This window comes from Pan troglodytes, chromosome 5 (genome assembly GCF_028858775.2).
Source record: "Pan troglodytes isolate AG18354 chromosome 5, NHGRI_mPanTro3-v2.0_pri, whole genome shotgun sequence".
NCBI classification, from domain to species: Eukaryota; Metazoa; Chordata; class Mammalia; order Primates; family Hominidae; genus Pan; species Pan troglodytes.
The window spans coordinates 148,433,855-148,446,950 of NC_072403.2; the positions used below are offsets into that span (position 1 = coordinate 148,433,855).

Below are 13,096 nucleotides of genomic sequence, written 5' to 3' on the forward strand. Positions count from 1 at the left end.
GCTGGGACTACAGGCATGAGCCACCATGCCCGGCCCACACTGCTTCTTTAAGGAAGCACAGTAGGATGTTATTTGTTCCCATTTAACTTTAAGAAAATATAAGAAACTTTAAGAAACTATTATATCATTTTTATTTTATATTGTACATTTTCTTACTGTACCATTAAAATTAAAATTCCTCCACTGGGCTGTGAAAATCATAATTTCTAGGAGTCTATTAAAATAAAAAAGAAATGCACCATCGAGTTCTTTCTCTTAATATATTTTCATTTGGAAGCTTGGTCTCATGTTTATGTTTTCATGAGATAAGATTATATTGAAAAGCTTGAAAGCTGTCATTAAAGGAATACTTTAAAATCACAATGGGAACCATTATAAACTTTGTTGGTTTTTTCCTTACCACAAACTAAATTGCACCCAAGGTAAAGATTCACAGGCAAAATCATAACATCATGAAAACATGTTCAAGAAGAAAAATGTGAGTTATGCAGAAATTGGAAGCTTCTCTTAGTAAAAACTCAGTTGCAACATGTTTGCCAATAGCAAACTTCAAATGGCAAACTTTTTTTTCGACATTAACTTTGTTTTTACAACAGAAAAACATGTTGCTTCTGGTTTTTTGATGTGTGTGCTACTGTCCTGCAAAGGAACATGCTCTACTCTGGGAAATGTTTTCTGTTCAGACTAATTCATCTACTTACGTCATCATTTATTTCTATTCTGACTCCAGTCTCTCCATGTTAACTCACTCATGTGCCTTCAAAAACAAGCATCTTGGCTAGTATCTGGTGAGCCTGACTCAGCGTCAGCATAGATTTAACGGTATGCATTTCCTGCACTCCTAGTACCAGGTTGTGATGGTTAATACTGAGTGTCTACTTGATTGGATCGAAGGATACAAAGTATTGATCCTGGGTGTGTCTGTGAGGGTGTTGCCAAAGGAGATTAACATTTGAGTCTGTGGGCTGGGAAAGGCAGACCCACCCTTAATCTGGGTGGTCAAAATTTAATCAGCTGCCAGTGCGGCTGGAATATAAGCAGGCAGAAAAATGTGAAAAGAGAGAGTGACCTAGCTTCCCAGCCTACATCTTTCTCTTGTGCTAGATGCTTCCTGCCCTCGAATATTAGACTCCAAGTTCTTCAGTTTTGGAACTCAGACTGGCTCTCCATGCTCCTCAGCCTGCAGACAGCCTATTGTGGGACCTTGTGATTATGTGAGTTAATACTTAATAAACTCCCCTTTACATATATATGTATTCCATTAGTTCTGTCCCTCTAGAGAACCCTGACTAACGCACACGGTCTTCTGCAAAGATGCTCTCCAGTCTTTATCCTTTAAACTTCCTCAAAAACCAGGAAAGGATTTCAGAAGGATGTTACAGATTAAAAGGCTTTTCATGGTTTAAGGGTTTGAGGACCGGACCAATATCTAGATTTGGTTTTGTTATAAAGTGTAGGCTTAAATATAGATACAAATATATATCTAGAAGCAATACAATGGCAATAATTACTTCTGATTGATTGTAGAAAAAAATTAAAGATATTAGATAACTATTATTAGCCTGCTTGATAATGATAACAATAACAGTTAACAATTGTGGAATATTTTCTGTTATGATTTAAATCACTCACAATCTCAGTTACTCCTGATAGCAAGCTTATAAAGTAGACTCCTCCATCATAGATGAGGAGGTTCAGGCTCTGAGAAGTTAAATCGGTTGCCCAAATTGCACAGCCTTTAAGTGATGGAACCAGGCCTCAAACAGCAAGCTAAGCCCAAGCTCCTAACCATTCTATTCTACTGCCCCAATGACCTGCAATAGCAGCTGTCAACCTGGGTCAGGACCTGTTCTACCACTGAATCACCATTTGATGTCACAGGAAAGGATTCCCAACATCCTTAACAGCAGTCAGAAGGGCCCCCACCATCATGTGGCCATTATGGATTCAGCTTGTGATTCTGATCAGCAGTTTCGGGTACTCACTGGTAGCTTCATGTTGGTCCCCTAAGGCATGCCCTCTGATGGTTGCTTTTAAGGTTTTCTTTCATTTCTCCTTTTACAGAGAACATTCAAATGCACTTTAAAACCAGGAGGCACCAAACAATTGAATATGACTAACCACTCCCACATTTAACTATTTCAGCACAGTCATAGAAGTGATGACCAAGGCAGTCCTATCCCTGATGACACTATGGTCCAGCAGGGAGACAAAGAATAGACCCCAACAAACTGGCATTTCCTGTACTGGAAAAGCACATTCTTTGGGGGTAATTAGAGATTTAGGCAATTCCTGGGTTTTATGTGTTTTTGACCTAAAATCAAGCATCTTAGAGGTCCACAGGAGAGGCCTTCACTCTGCAGTGGCTAATGGTGATTTACTTTCTTTCTTCACCTCCAATGCCTAATCCCCACCCCACTTTATGTTTTCCTAGCACTTGTCACCATCGGGCCTACCAGCGAGGCAGAGCAATGTGGTGGTTAAAGCAAAAACTTCAGAGCCAAACTGCCTGGGTCAAAATCCTAACTCCATCACTTAGGACTGCATGACTTCGGCAAACTACTCAAGTCCTCTGTGCCTGTTTCCTCATTTGTAAAATGAGGATGCTAATAGAACTATTGGTATAGTATTACTGTCATGAAAATTAAATGAGCAAATACACATGGAATACTAAGAACAGTAACTGGCCTAAAGAAAATGTTAGCTGTTATTACTATATGTTTTATATATATGTATAGTTTTTCTTCTTCCGCTAGAATGTCAACTTCAAGGGGATGCAGATATTTTTGTTCGGTTCGCCACGGCATCCCCAGCACATAGTACAGTGCCTGGCCTTCGACTGATGCTCAATAAGTATTTGTTGAATGAATAAATGAAAGAACTCCAAGGGCTGCCCAGCTGCTCTCTCCATCCAGCTTGGTTCCTCTTCTTGGGTCAACCCAGTCCTATTCTCAGTCTTTGAATGATCACCGTGAGCCAAAGGAAAGGCCAGAGAGAAAGCTGATGGCTCGAGACCACTCCAGTCTCCAGCACCACGAAGCATGCATGACACTCATCCTCCCTGGACTCAGAGGCCAGCTATACCCCTCACTCTAGAGCACCTTCTTCCTGGGCCTCAGAGTAACTGCCCGAGACAGCTTTCCTTTAGGACCCAAGTCAAGGTTTTTGAGAGTGTGTAGAAAACACTCATTTCAGCTCTCCTTGTACTGAGGCCCTACTGGCACATATATGGCCTTTCAGCTCCTTCTATGAGATCTAAAGAGGTGGACATTAGGGAATTCCTAAGGCGATAAAATGTTTAGCAAAGAAGCACAGTGAGTTTCTCAAGACAGAGACAGGCTGAGATTGTTTACTAAGAGCCAAGAGAGAGCTTTGCTCCATTTACATCTCAATAAAAGATGAGAACAGGTAAACTGTTGTACTGAGAGACTTTAAAAACTTGGCTAGACTCCTCTAGCCCCAACCTTTTTTTGCAGCTATTTCCTCAGGACACAGGGAGGGAAGAAGCTATGTGCAGTAGTCCACAGTGATCATGAAGGACAGGTAGAGGCCACGGCAAGGGAGGCAGGTAGATGAGTTCCCAGTACCCATTGAACTAAAAGAGGATGAGAAGTGTCATACCAGGGACTGAGTGTGTCTGTGGGAGGTTGTATCCACAAGAAGCTTGGGGCTGAGGGAAATCCATTTTTCTCCTGGTGCATATTTGGGAAGGGGATTCTTCCTTGTGTTTGTACACAGAATTCCAGGGAACACATTTTCCCAGGTATTATGGTTCTGTGTCCTCCAAATTCGTATGTTGAAGCCCTAACACTCAATGGGATACATTTGGAGACAGGGCCTCAAAAGGGATAATTAGGACTAAGTGAGGTCGTAAGGGTGGGGCCCTAATCCAATTGAACTGATGTTTCTGGTGTCCGTATCAGAAGAGGAAGAGACACCAGGGCTGCAAGTGCACCAGAAAAGGCCATTTGAGCACATGATAATAAGAAGGTGGCCATCTGCAAGCTAAGCAGATAGGCCTCAGGAGAAACCAAACCTGCCAACCCCTTGATCCTGGACTTTCAGCCTCCAGAACTGTGAGAAAATACATTTCTGTTGTGTAAGCCACCCAGTATGTGAGTTTGTTATGGTTGCTTGCCCTGGTTTGGATGTGATTTGTCCTGTCAAAATTCATGTTGAACTTTAATAGCCAATGTAATGATACTGAGAGGTGGCAGAGTCTTTAAAGAGGCATTTGGGTCATGAGGCTCATGAAGGGATTAATGCAGTTAATGTAGTTCTCAACAGACTGGGTTAGTTCTCAGGAAAGCAAGATGTCATAAAGCCAGTTGGCTCTCCTTGTCTCTCTCTTTTTTCCACTCAAGCCCCACTGCCTTTCTACTTTCTACCACGAGTTGAAGCAGCATGAGGCCCTCACCAGATGCAGATGGGCCACTGGATCTTGGACTTCCTAGCCTCCAGAACCATGAGCCCAAATAAACCTCTTTTCTTTATAAATTACTGAGTCTCATGTATTCTATTATAGCAACAGAAAATGGACTAAAACACAGCCCTAGCAAACTATTATACCAAGGAATGATAGGTTCACTGACAAGCTTTTGTTTTCTTCAGAGTACATATGGCCTTCTAAACTATTGTATACAGCAGATCCTCAAATAACACTGTTTTGCCCAATGTTGTTTCCTTCTAACCTTGATGAGAAAAAAAAGAATTGATTCCTGGTAGGGGCCACTGTCTGTGTGGAGTTTGCACATTTTCTTTTCTTTTTCTTTTTTTTTTTTTTGAGACAGTCTCCCTCTGTCGCCCAGGCTGGAGTGCAGTGGCGCGATCTCAGCTCACTGCAAGCTCCGCCTCCCGGGTTCACGCCATTCTCCTGCCTCAGACTCCCACGTAGCTGGGACTACAGGCGCCCGCCATCATGCCTGGCTAATTTTTTGTATTTTTAGTAGAGATGGGGTTTCACCGTGTTAGCCAGGATGGTCTCGATCTCCTGACCTCGTGATCCACCCGCCTCAGCCTCCCAAAGTGCTGGGATTACAGGCATGAGCCATCACGCCTGGCAAATTTGCACATTTTCTCAATGTCTGTGTGGCCTTACCTGGGGTACTCTGGTGATATGGTTTGGCTGTGTCCCCACCCAAATCTCATCTTGAATTGTAGCTCCCATAATCCCCATGTGTCATGGGAGGGACCAAGTGGGGGGTAACTGAATCATGGGGGTGGGTCTTTCCTGTGATGTTCTCATGATAGTGAATAAGTCTCATGAGATCTGATGGTTTTACAAATGGGAATTCCCCTGCACAAGCTCTCTTGCCTGCTGCCATGTAAGATGTGACTTTGCTCCTCATTCACCTTCCACCATGATTGTGAGGCCTCCCCAGCCATGTGGAACTGTGAATCAGTTAAACTTCTTTCCTTTATAAATTACCCAGTCTCAGGTATGTCTTTATTAGTAGCATGAGAACAGACTAATACATATAGTTTCCTCCGCATCCCAAGGATGTGCATGTTAGGTTCATTTGTGTGTCTACATTGTCTCAGTGTGGGTGTGTGTGTGGATGTACCCTGCAGTGGAATAGTGTCCTGTCCAGGGCGGGTGCCCGCCTGGTACTGAGCTGCCAGAATAGGCTCTGGCCACCCATGGCCTTGAACTGGGTAGATAGTTATCTTGTTTTTATTCATCTTTCTTAAATGTATATAGAGTTCACATTTATTTCAATGTAGAATATTAGAAGTGTTTTAGTCTTTATTTAGGAGTTTGGTCATGTTTTTGTGACCAGAAATATGCCATAGGAACTTAACTCTTGTTTATGTCAATTAGTCTACGGCAAAACTGGTTTGGTTACATGTAATTTTGCTTCAGTCACAGTTTCCAAGGACTTATCAACTACATTAAGTGAAGACTCACTACAATTTACTTCCCTTTGCCCTTCACCCTCCATCTAAATGTAACCTTACAAGCTCAGGGGTTCTGTTGTATTTGCTGATGTTTCCCAAATGCTGAGAGGAGCGACTGGCAGGTAGCCTCATGCTAATGTCAGAATTAGCAACTCACATGGCTTAATGCGTGTTTATTGATGGAATGAATAAACAAATGAATGAAGAGTAAAAGAGGCTTGTAGGGGCTAGTTGGAATGTTGCCAATGTGAAAAATTTGCTTCTGACTTAAAAATAACTTATGTTCAAAAATGCAATGAAAAAATCATTTCCCTATTTTCATATTAATATATTCCCTACCATAGGGTTTGCTTTCTTTTTTCCTGTGGGGTAGGTTTATCATGATGAGCACTACAGGTTCCTCCTGCCTTTCACATCATCTGTGACAGCTGCAGGTGGTTAGGACACAGATAAAATATGTAACCTTTGGGAAATGAAGCACCTGGGAGAGGATTTACCTGAGCTAAAGATTCCATTAGGTTTCTCACAATTTTGTCTTGGTCTTCCGTCAGGATCCTGTGAAGGGTAGCTCGCCTCTCACTGTCCTTCCTCAGCATGAAGAATCCAGAATCTTTTTCTTCAGGGGAAGGAGGAGCACTGTGATCTTCAAAATTCTCATCTGGAATGCTGAGAAAATTTATGCAGCATAAATCATAGTTCCCTTTATAAAATGACACACTTAACAACACACTTCTCTCACCCCAAGTAAGTCAGGTCTTTACCCCAAAAAGAGTGTCCGAATTCCCTTGACATCTCTTTCTCCGCAGGACTTGGCTCTTGTTTTGAAAGAGAAGGGGTCCACTTTCAACTCCGTGTCGGGTGAAACTGAGCCGTACTCACTGCTGCTGCTGGTGTCCTCCACCAGCACAGGTACCGGCAAGGATATACTCCTGAGATATTCTGCTTGTGATGAGAGGAGGGAAAAGATAATTGACACTTTAAAAAATGTACACATACTGAAACACCCATTGAAAGAGGCCATATTCTTTGTCAAATATCTTGTTGCAATGAGCAGCATAATTATGCTACGTAAGGGAACGGTCATGTGTTATGACTGCCTCCCTTGCTCAGCATAACCCATACGGCAGGGTAGCCAGGAAAGGGCCTCCCAGGCCCTGGGAGGGATATCTCTGGGGTACCAAAACAGTCAAGGAAGCCCAAGTTCAGTGGGTCTACTGAGGGTCTGATCCCCTCATTTTTACTGACTACTAATTATTTCTATTTATGGGTCTCAGTTTTCATATTTATCAAATTCAGGGTCAGATTGATAGTCTTTAAGCCTGTTCTTCAGGGGCTTAAGCGTCTCCATTAGCATCTTGGGGCTGCCTTGGTTGGGATGAGTGAGTGGGATGCTGTAGGTCTAGACCACAGGGTCCAATCCTGTTATACCTGAAACCAGAGAAAATATGCTGACTGTCATATATCACAGTTCTGCTTAAGGATTCATATAAAAAAGGATTCATCACTGAAAACAAATTTTGGAAACAGATGGACTAGATGATCTCTTAGGTCTGTCCTGGTTCTCAGATACTATGATTCTCTAGTAGACATGGGCTGCTTCTTTATTTGGATGGCGAATAAGACAGTAGAGTTGCCTATATTTCCTCAAACATTGGTTTTAAAGAAAGCTTCATAGGTCGCTCTGGGTGTCAACATCTTTCCAGCAGATGGAGAAGAAAGAGTAGGAGGATCTCATAGGAAGTTTTTATGAATCATGCTTGGGTGAGTTGCCACTCGGGCCCACCATCCATTGCCCAAGCCTCAGTCCACCAGCCACAGTTACTTGCCAGGAGGCTGGGAAACCCCAGAAGGAAAAGGAAACAGGTCTGGAGGACAGCTAGTCAGTCTCTGTATATGTATGCCTGAACAGTTCACAGAAAGAAAAACACAAAAAGCTCCCAAATGTATATGAAACTTCTCAGCCTCACTCCTAATGAGAGAAACGGGTATCTGAATCACAATAAAATACTGTCCATGATCTATCCTATGGACAGATATGCAAAAAAAAAAAAAAAAAAAAAAAAAAAAAAAAAAGAAAGTGGTTTTTGCCAGAAACATCTTTATCAAACACACATCCTAATGCTACAAAAGCATTTTAATAAAGAATGAAGGTATAAAATTATAGAAAAGGAAATCCACTGTTGCCTGGAATCTCCTTCTTAATTCCTCTTGGGCTGAACTGAATCAACTGCCCTGATCTCAAGGATAGGGGACTCATGACATTGGTTTCAGCTGTAGCGAGAAAGACGGAAGTACATACAGCTTTCAGGAACAGCTGACCTCGGGGGAAACCACCTTACTGGTCAGTAACTGGAAAGTCTCCCCAGGATGAACTGGTTGACTTATCTGCTGTTATTTAAATAGTTCTGTAGCTGAATCACTAGAAGGCAGGAAGCAAGAGGAAGCCACAAAGAGTTGCTGAATTGACCAATTAAGTACCAGTATGCAAATGATATACGGCAGGGGAAATGCCTGGCATGTATTGTTTCCACATATTCTGGAGCAGCTCATGGGCCTAGCATTTCACGGACCATATTTTGGGCAGTGCTGCTACAGCAGAAAGGAAATGGGTGACCTCTTCCTTGCTGGTAATAGTAAGGTTGTCTGAGAGAAGAAAGGTTTGAAGGGGGGCCCAAACACCGAACTGCTTTTGAGTCATTCCTGGGGAAGGTCAAGGTCTATAGTGTGCCTTGTTTCACTTCAGAGTCAACATCTCGCTATTTGGGGGGAACAGACTTTAGAACAGAAAAAAATAGCTGCTTGGGAGAAAGAGTTTCACTGCTATGAGATGTCAAGTCCCTAAAGTTAAATGTTGCTGATGGAAGAATACAGCTGAAGAAGAGCTCTTGGCTTGACTGAGTAGCTGATCTCTTTACAAGAAGGGATACAAGCCCTGCAGTGGAACTCACTGCTGATCCTTGAGACTTGGTGAGTTTCCTCACCAGCCCATTTTTATGAGATGCATGCCACACTCAGAAACAGAGGTGAGCATCATTCATATTTCAAAGACAAAATTGTTGTTTCTTGGGAGTAAAGAGACTAGTACAGACTAGACTAGAACAGTACAAGATGAGGGATTCCTATCGTGTGTTTCCGTGTGTGTGTGTGTGTGTGTGTGTGTGTAGTAAATGTATGTGTATCTAAAGAAGAGAAGGAGTAAGGACTTGAATTATCCTGTATTTTGGCTTTTTGGTCATATCATGTGGTTTGATTATCCAGTACTGAGAGGACTTGTGTCACGCCTGTGAATTTTAACGTTGCTGTGACTACCGACTGCCTAAAAGGAGGCCTAATGAGGTAAAACTGTATATGCTTAAGGATGGAACCGAGTGCCTGTCACTATGGCTCGCTAAGGAAATAAAGGGACTTACAGATATTCTGCATGTTCTATGTGCAGAGCCCTGATTCCCTCCTCGGTTTTATTTTATTTTATTTTTGAGACAGAGTCACACTATTTTGCTCAGGCTGGAGTGCAGTGGCATGATCTTGGCTCACTACAACCTCCGCCTCCTAGGTTCAAGTGATTTTCCTGCCTCAGCCTCCCAAGTAGCTGGGATTACAGGCATGTGCCACCACGCCTGGCTAATTTTTGTATAGGGTTTCGCCATGTCGGCCAGGCTGGTCTCAAACTCCTGACATCAAGTAATCCACCTGCTTCGGCCTCCCAAAGTTCTGGGATTACAGGTGTTGAGCCACCGCACCCGGCCTGCTTGATTTTAAATGAGTGAACCTGATTCTAGATTGAGTCCCCTTCTCTGTTAGGCACATGCATTCATTCATCCAACATACAGTTGTGGATCATCTACTATATGTCAGGTAGCCAGCAGGAGTTGCTGATGGACTGGAGTGAAGGGTGTGAAAAGGAAGAATCAAAAATGACTCCAAAGTAGAATTCTGGCCTAAGAAACTGAATGGATGCATATCGTACTTATATTCTAAGATGAGAAATAATACAGGCCAAAAAGGAAGTTCTTTTTAGTGGATAAGGGGTGTTATTTGACAGTTCAGTTTGAAAAATGAAGACGGCAATTGGGCGGCTGGGCGCGGTGGCTCACGGCTGTAATCCCAGCACTTTGGGAGGCTGAGGCAGGCGGATTATCTGATGTTGGGAGTTGGAGACACCTGGCCAACATGGTGAAACCTCGCTTCTACTAAAAATACAAAAATTAGCCTGACATGGTGGTGTGTGCCTGTAGTGACAGCTACTCAGGAGGCTGAGGCAGGAGAATTGCTTGAACCCAGGAGGCAGAAGTTGCAGTGAGCCAAGATCATGCCACTGCACTCCAGCCGCCGGCAAGACTCCATCTAAAAAAAAAAAAAAGCAATTGGACATGAGTCTGGAGCTCAGAAGACTGGGCCAGATAGAACCTCAGCAGCCTAATGGCTGGAGATGGTATTTAAAGTAAAGGATGACATAATTTGGGGAAAGATAAAAAGACAGCATAGACCCGGCCCTTAAGAATGCCAATATTTAGAGGAAAAGAAGGGGATGAACAGGCAGCCAAGGAGAATGACAAGGAGCAGTCATGAGGTTGGAGGAAAACAGAGAAAATGGGGTGTCATGGAAGCCCACACAGGAGAGGGCGAAAGTAAGAGAGAACAGTCATCCAGGCTGAGAGCCACTGAGAAGTTGAGTAGGTTGAGAAAGGCACTTGTTGGATTTGGCTAAAGAGATCTCATTAGACCTTGGCCAGAGCAGGCCCAGTGATCACGTGGAAGGGGAGACGCTACATGGCCGGGAGGAAGAGGTGGAGATCTGGAGACACTGTACTTCAAGACGGGAAGCTGTGATGGGGGGCAAAAAAATGGTGGTGGTGTCAGCCAGTGAGGCCATTTGTAGATCAGGGGAAGGACGGGTTTAGGACAAAAGACACTAGAGCATGTGTATATGGAACTCACTGGGAGAGGCAGAAGCTGGAGGAGTCACGGGGGCTCCACAGGAGCCAGAACTCATCTGTGGGGGATTGGCCTTCTGTAGGAAAATGGATGTTTTCTCTATTGTAAGGGGTGGAAAGAGCGAGACAGGTGGTGCTGAGACAATTTGCTTTATACATTTGTGGTGGAAATATGATCAAATCCACGCCTGAGATTTCTACCTTCTTAAGTTATGACGATTTCCTGGCAAGTGAGAATGCGTAGTGCCTTTCTGTGTCACTGTAAATGGGAAGAAGCTCAAGTATAACTATTTCCAGGGGAGCACGGTGACAGTTTCCAGATATCACAGAGGTTACAAGTTCCTCAAACATCAGCTCATACACGTGAGTGATTGGGACCCCAGGCTGCAAGAGAGGAGCCTGGCAGGATTTCCAGTCATGGGCAGCCTTACTGCTGATATCTTGCCAGGTATTAAGAAGCCCTCCTCTATGGGGCTGACCACGAAGAGTCTAAAAGAGGCTGAATGAACCTCTCTGAGGGTAGGATATGTCAAAGGTGTGTCTCTAAGGAGATGATTCTCATTGCCTTATTTCAGGGGCTGATGGGAAGGGGTGTGAGCCCCATATCCCCTAAGAGATAGCTTTACCAAGAGGCCAGGAGTAGGCTGGAGTCAGGAGGGGTGACTGGCAACCCTATGGACTCCAGATTGCTGGGAGCTCCCATCTATGGAAGGGAGACAGTGCGACCTTTAAGGAATTAGATACATTCCTGCTTTGGGAAAACGGGGATTTTCTAAATCCCTTCCATTGCTGTGAGGGTGGCCTCAGATCCTAACAGCTATTCATGATCACTAGGGATCTTTATGGTTCTCCTTCTCCTAGACAGTTTAGGAACAGTCTGGCCACAACACAGAGTCTCCTAACTGGCCATCCTGCCTCCAGTCTCCAACTGGCCAAACATAGAATAGTGGTTCTCACACTGCAGTGATGACAAGAATCATCTGGGTTTACTTAAAAGTACAGAATTCCAGCTTGCACCTCCAGATTCTGAGAAGGCCCAGGCATCTTAATTTTTAACAAGCATCGCAAGAGATCCATGCAGGCAGGATCTGGGACCAACTGAGGCACAGCTATATTCCTAGTGCCTTGTGCCTACATTCTAGTGCCAGGTGCATAGCAGAGGGTTAAAAATGTTATGGAATAAATCCTACTAAATAAACCATCCTCACACAGCTATCGGAATGATCCATCAATAGCTTCACTGTCCAATATGGTCGCTACTACCCACATATGGTTATTAACACTGACATTTAAATAATAAAAATTCAGTGCCTCAGCCATGGTAGCCATGTTTAGTGTCTAATAGCCACATATGACTAGTGGATAATGTATTGGACAGGGCAGATAAATGACATTTCTCTTACTGTAGAATCATAGGTCCAGTGCTGGTCTATAATATTATTTCAGATAAAAATTTTCCCCAGCTCCCCAACCCTCCTCGCTGATTCCTTATCATTTCATAAGGAGCCCTTTGGGATCTGAGCCTGCTCCCCACTCCAGCATCATCCCTCCCCTTTTACTTTAAGCACCAGTGCTGCTGAGCCAGCAAGCCTCCCTTAACACACAGTAAAGTTTCACACATCCTGGCATTAACTCATGCGAGAAATCGCCTCACCTGGATCTCCACTCCCCATCCACCTGTTAAGTTCATATTTGTCCTTACTCATCAGGTGCACCTCACTGGAAAGTCTGCCTTGAAACAGCATTCTCAGACTGACTTCAGTCACTGTCTCTCCCTTTTGACTCCTCTGCACAGACTAAACTATACTATGGTGGAGATGATTTTTTCCAGTGTTTTTCTCCTATAAGGTCAATGGCTCTTTAAAATCAGGAACTCTGTCTTTATCATCCTTATACGTTCAGGGCCTAGCACATTTCCTGTGCACACCATAACTGTACAATTAATATTTAAGCTGACATGAATTACTTAAATCTCTGGGTCTGTGTGTGGCCATGGAAGAGCAGTCAGGATGAGACAAGTCATGTCCCTCTCTAAAGGGGAAGGGGGTCTCATTGTCACCACCCTCTTACTCCCCTCTTGAGGGGAAGCCAAGTGCAGTTATGGGAGGTAGAGAACCTTGAGAGGTGGGCCTGTGCTCTGGACAGAAACACATATATGGCCTATAGAAAGTACCTGGGGAAGGAAGAGGCCTGTATCTTGTACTCATCTAGAAGGAGAGTAAGACGAGCTAATAGGCCATTGTTTCAATTAACATGAGGCATGC

General features: G+C 43.7%; 1 protein-coding gene across 11 annotated transcripts in view; it reads right to left on the minus strand.

Annotated features, from left to right (window-relative positions):
* MAP3K5 (mitogen-activated protein kinase kinase kinase 5) overlaps positions 1-13,096 on the minus strand; it is a 266,255-nt gene that overhangs the window by 28,696 nt on the left and 224,463 nt on the right. For 7 of the 11 annotated variants that reach the window (XM_054686343.2, XM_054686341.2, XM_063812670.1 and 4 more), the window contains 2 exons: positions 6,660-6,840; positions 6,396-6,564 (listed from right to left, as the gene is read on the minus strand). In XM_054686343.2, the coding sequence (XP_054542318.1) occupies positions 6,396-6,564; positions 6,660-6,840 (350 nt within the window). The remainder of the gene's footprint in view (positions 1-6,395; positions 6,565-6,659; positions 6,841-13,096) is intronic. The other 4 variants (XM_054686344.2, XM_063812671.1, XM_016956371.4 and 1 more) reach the window with 1 other exon arrangement.